Genomic DNA, 5,317 nt, shown 5'->3' with positions numbered 1-5,317 from the left:
CGCGGGGCGAGCGCGGGGAAACGCGGGGCTACCTATCAACATGTAACTCTTTCAAATTCAACACATTTCAAAATTGTCTTTGTCTCTACCTTATTCCCACCCTCTCCTGTTCTCTCTCTCCTCTGACAATGTGTGTGTGTGTGCGTCTCTCTCTCTCTCTCTCTCTCTTATTCACAATTAGTCATACATTTCCGAATCCATCAGAGCAATCAGCTCTCTTAAATTGCATGCCCCCTCGTCTTCATCCTTTTCTTCCTCAAGGTCCATGAGTTCAACGAGCCCTTTTAAATTTTCTGCACCCGGATCTCTCTCTTCCGGCCACGGCATTTCACAGCCATCGAGCCCCACGCAGTAGGGGAGGGTCTTGATGCCATCCGCGAGTATTTTTCTTTTATTTTCGAATGCCGACAGACACCTCTTCTTTTGGTTTACAGTGTACACGTTGTGTTCACCATCACTCTTGATGGCACAAAATGAGATCTCATTTGTTAAACCTTCAAAGACACATTTTTTATAATCTGAAAATGCAGTGTGCTTGTTTAGGGCGCTAGCCGGGATACCTTTGCATCGTCTCATGATTTGGAGATCTTGCTCGATACCCGGGGCTGAGCTCGGCCCTGGCATGGACGCTGGATGGACAATGTCTGGATTTTCTGTGGGCAGTGGAATATAATTGATGGCGTAACATTTTGATTTGATGGCGACCATTTCGGTGATGGTCTGTTTTCCCAGCTCAATTTTTAAGTATCCAGGCACACGATCCCTGCTCGTGTCATAGAGTGGGTGCCATTTGGGCAGAGAAGAAAAATCAAACATGTAACTCAATTCTTTTAAATCTTTGTCCAGTTCAGGTGTAGTGACTTTGCACAAAATCGAGTCAGTGTCAAATGCAATGACCTCCATTTTCTTATCCTTTTGACTAGAAAAATGAGTTTTCATCTCCCAAAATAACTTGGTAATATGGAGCTTGGAATAATCAAGAATCGCACTCGCGACGAAAATGGGCTGACACAAGTTAACTACCTTTTTCAGACTCTCTACAGCGCACATATCTTTAGAAAAAATACGGAAGCCTTTGTAACTTGCTTTGCTTGTCAATTTCAAAAATTCTTCCTCAGTCTGACATATTTTTATAGTGCGGTCAGCTCTAGGCCGACGAAGAAAACTGCCATAAAGGGAATTTGCCATTAATTTCCAGTAAGACGACATGAAGGAAGTTGTGGCCTCTCGCCTCTGATTCATAAGAAAATCGATATAGGACTTAAGCCATTCCTCCGTCCTGTATTTTATGCCCCCGTGAAAACGGGTGACCTCCATTCCCTTTTCCAAATAAAACTCTAGCAACGTAGAGTGAATCAGGTAATTTTTCCTCGGCCCTATGACACTCATGAGCTTTCTGGTTTTCTGTGCCTGGTTAAATCCAGTTGCATCGGCCACTCTCTTCTGATATTCTGAAAACCATGCCGGGTCCGGACATATGTGTGTGGGAGCTAGCGGCCAGTCCTCATGGTGTGATGTCTCGCCGGGCAGAATGCCATAGGCCAGGTCCACTTCAAGCAGAGCTGCATACGAGCTCTCATGAAGCTCTCTCAAATCCAAAGCTGCACATTCTTCAGCACACAAACGAGTGAACTCGCCCGCCGGGATGGATCCCGCGAGGCAATACGAATACAAGGCATTTACATCTGCATACAATATATGAGAAATTTCTTCTTCTTTATTAAAGTCAGGAGTGAATCTATTGTTGGCCTTGGCATGCCGTAGCACGGCCCCAGACAAACCACCACGGATACTCTTTTCAAATTTTAAAAATGTATCTGGGCAAGTTATGAGCGGTATCTGACAATTTGATTTTTTTATCGCACACGCCAAGCTTAAACTTGGTGTGCTTACAAAATGGCTGACTTCGTAATTGAAGGCGAGAGCTGTGACCTTTCTGTACTCAAGATAGAATGCCATAAGCCCGATCACATCTGTCAAACAATATAATTCAGTATATGTCAGCAGTGAATCGCACTCGAAAACGTTCCACACCTTTTCTGCCCTCTGGTAATCCTCTTCGCTGACCGCTTCTTGTTTCAGACGGTTGTAGAAGGCCTCTCTCTCTGGTAGTTCTTTTTGATTTTTTACCCTCTCAAAAGTGGTGAGGAAATCATAACACATGACTCCTTTCTGCTTTAGCAAGGATTGCTTCTCCTCTTCAGGGAAGACTTGCCGCAGAAGAAACCAATTGTCGTCTGTCAAGCTTTCCAAGAGGTCACTGAGATTTGTGCTGAAATGTTGATAACTATCTAAAAATCTGATCTCGCGCTTGGCCTTCTTTTCTATAACCAAGGTCATAGTTCTATATACCTCCATATTACGGGGCAAAATGTTGATGTCACAACTTCTAAATTTTTCATGGGTGCTTGCATACTTCATGATCATATGCAGATCAAATTTTGCTGAGTTATGACATATGGCAGGAAGGAAAAGGGCTTTCGAACGAAAGCTGTTGCACGATCTGTGAGCTGCGCCCATAAGATTGGAATGCTCCAGGAGTGGAGAATGATCATGCACCTTGAGATCTTCGGGATCTGTAAAGCCTTTTTGGCAGATCCAGCAAGTGTCTGCATTTTTAAAGTCCTTCTCCTGCTGCTCGGTCATGTTGATTGGATAGTTGGGTCTTTTAGAGAAACATTCTTGCTCGATGTCAAAGATGGTATCAAGAAAGTGATGAATGAGTTTCTCGGGATCACTATCCGAGTAGACAATAGGCTCCCGCAACAAATTCCCTTGGGAATCGACAACCACCACACCATAACAAAAGGGAATGTGCACATTCGTCCTTTGGGTTTTCTTCCCTCCCTCATTCCCTCCCTTCTTCTTTCCTTCTTCTTCCTCTTCTTCTACCGGTGTGCATAACGTTTCAAAATCGTATGCCACAAGAAATGGGACGGGAGACATCTGTCGAATGTGCCGTGGACCGAACTGTTAGAAGCTGCCAGGAGGTGGGTACTTTATTTTCTGTCCACCAAACTCTCGACACTCTCGCTCATGGTTGACACACCTTTCCTTTGTCATAAAAGAGTTGAAGCAATAACAACAGAAGTGCTTTTTTTGTTTGTGTTTGTTCTGTGAAAATAAAAGGGTGTCTAAAGATGTGCACAGTACAAAATGTCTTTTTCTCCTTTTGGTCAGCATCAGCAACGTGATGTGCGTTTCCTTTCTTTCTTCTGGACAAATGAGAGGAAACAGCTCCTTTTTTTCTACTCCAATCACGCTGAGACTGAAATTCTCATTCAATTTGCTGAATTTCTTGACATCTTTTATTTTCATGTTACTGGATGGTATGTCTCTGAACTCTATAGCGTTGTAGTGAGCCGCGTACGAACGAGGGTCAGTTTTACGGATCTCTGGCCGATGGAGGTGTGCTAAGATACTCAGTCTGAAACACTCGTGATTGTCTTTAGTCTCCACATTAACAATGATTTGTTTTCGTGCGAGCCAAACCGGAGTCTTTATGTAACTCCCTCCTTTCAAAGGCTTGTACTTTGCTAGACTCAACTCATAATAGTTGATGTGACTAATCACCCATGCACTTCCTTGGATTTTTAAATTTTCTGCTGAATTTAATATATCAAGGAAAGCTGCTTCAACCTGCTCTGTTTCCTCTTCGGAGCCGACCAGTATGGCGCGGGTCTCTGAAAACAATGTTTTTGTTTCTTTCTCCACGCGGACTGCTCCATTCTCTTCAGTTTCACGGCTCGCTTCTATGCTTACACTGATTGACCACTTGAGCCCCCGGGCAAGCTCGAGTTCTTCTCTGAGCTTCTTTACAACTGCACTTTTATTGTGAATAAGAGAGAGACCCAGATCTTCGGCGCTCCCGCCCGGATAAAATTTTATGACGCGAGCAACACCTCTCAGAGCGAAGCTTGCTTCATCCCAAACTCCAATGTCTTCGGTGTCGGGAAGGTCTCCAAGTCGGCGGTCGGGGACACTCCCACCCCGAAGCTGATTATGTCTCCTACGACATATTTTCACATGCCTATTTTTTTCGTGCAGCGTGGCAAATCTTTTGCGGCACACGAAGCAAGTGTACTTAAGCACATCATTTTTCATCTGACATCTTCTTTGATGGGCTACAAAGGACCGTGGCTTTTTGAAACCCAAAAGACAAAACGGACATAGCCGAACTGCCAAATGTCTTCTCGACTGGTGATCATACAAGCGGTCCAGAGACTTTGCCAGATAATTGCATTTGGCACACTTAAACCTTTTATCATGGAGTTTGGGCCCATGCACCCTATTTAAATGGGCTGTCAAACCTTTTTTATGTTTGTAAACAACATCACACACGTCGCATTTGTTATTCTGTTCATGAGATTTTACATGTCTGTTAAAATTGGCTTTACCCTTAATTGCTTTGTTGCACACAGTACACATATACCCATTATCTTGATGAGTGAGAACATGCTCTTTTAATTTAGCAGGTCTATTGAACTGTTTCCCACAAGTGGGACAAGTAACGTACTTGACCATGTTGTTTTCTTTTTAGCCATTTGTCGTGTCACATTCGGGAAAGGAAACCATTGTACTCAACCTCACTCACCGTACAAGGGATAAAGCACATCGATGGATGTGCGGACCGAGCGAAGCGACACGGGGACGGAGCGGGAGAGGCGAGCTGTGCGCGTTGGCTACGCAGGGCCGGGGCCGGGCCGGGCCGGGCCGGGCGGACCACGTGAGGTCGCCAAAGCCGGGCTGAGAGGGCGGGGCGACACAAGGAGGCGAGCCGGCGTCAAAACTCGATGCACGGCATAGTCGTAGGTCCGGAGCGGAGCATCACATACACAAACACTGTGTAGCACTAGAGCATGGCGCCCGCTCACACAACACACTACGTTTATTCGCGCACAAGGAATGAGCATCGTCCCTGCACCGACGGCTGCCCACAACTGACCAGCTGACATAAGAGCAAGAGTGCGTATCTATGACGCCTCGCCCCTCACCGCTCCATGCCCCGCCGCCCTGCTCTGTCCACCACGCTGCGAAAACTCTAAGGCTAGCGTATATTGCACACCTGTCGTTAATAGGCGAGGCCCTCCCGGCAAGCGCGTGTCCGGCGCGGGTCACTCGTCCTCAGCGGAAGCAGCTGTGCTCCGCCGCGGCCGCGAGGCGGTACCTTCCGAGAGGGAGAAGGGGGGGATGGGGGGGCATCGCTGCATAGATCATGATCTTGACACATCAAACCGACACGGTGCGGCCCGACCCGGCCCGAGCCTGCGGCAAAGTGTGGCCCACTACGTTCGGGCAACCTGAGAGAGGGGGAGGG

The 5,317-nt window shown here is 46.5% G+C and overlaps 1 protein-coding gene across 1 annotated transcript; it reads right to left on the bottom strand.

The window, feature by feature from the left end:
- Positions 1-177: 177 nt before the first annotated feature.
- On the bottom strand, positions 178-2,946 carry LOC113210673 (uncharacterized). The gene has a single exon (XM_026428775.2). It carries the CDS (start codon positions 2,944-2,946, stop codon positions 178-180), a length of 2,769 nt encoding a protein of 922 aa, XP_026284560.2.
- Between the last annotated feature and the right edge of the window lie 2,371 nt (positions 2,947-5,317).

Source organism: Frankliniella occidentalis, unplaced genomic scaffold, assembly GCF_000697945.3.
Source record: "Frankliniella occidentalis isolate FOCC.00 unplaced genomic scaffold, Focc_3.1 Scaffold103, whole genome shotgun sequence".
Classification (NCBI taxonomy): Eukaryota; Metazoa; Arthropoda; class Insecta; order Thysanoptera; family Thripidae; genus Frankliniella; species Frankliniella occidentalis.
The sequence above is the reverse complement of the archived record's forward strand: the minus strand, read 5'-3'. Positions and strand labels throughout refer to the sequence as shown.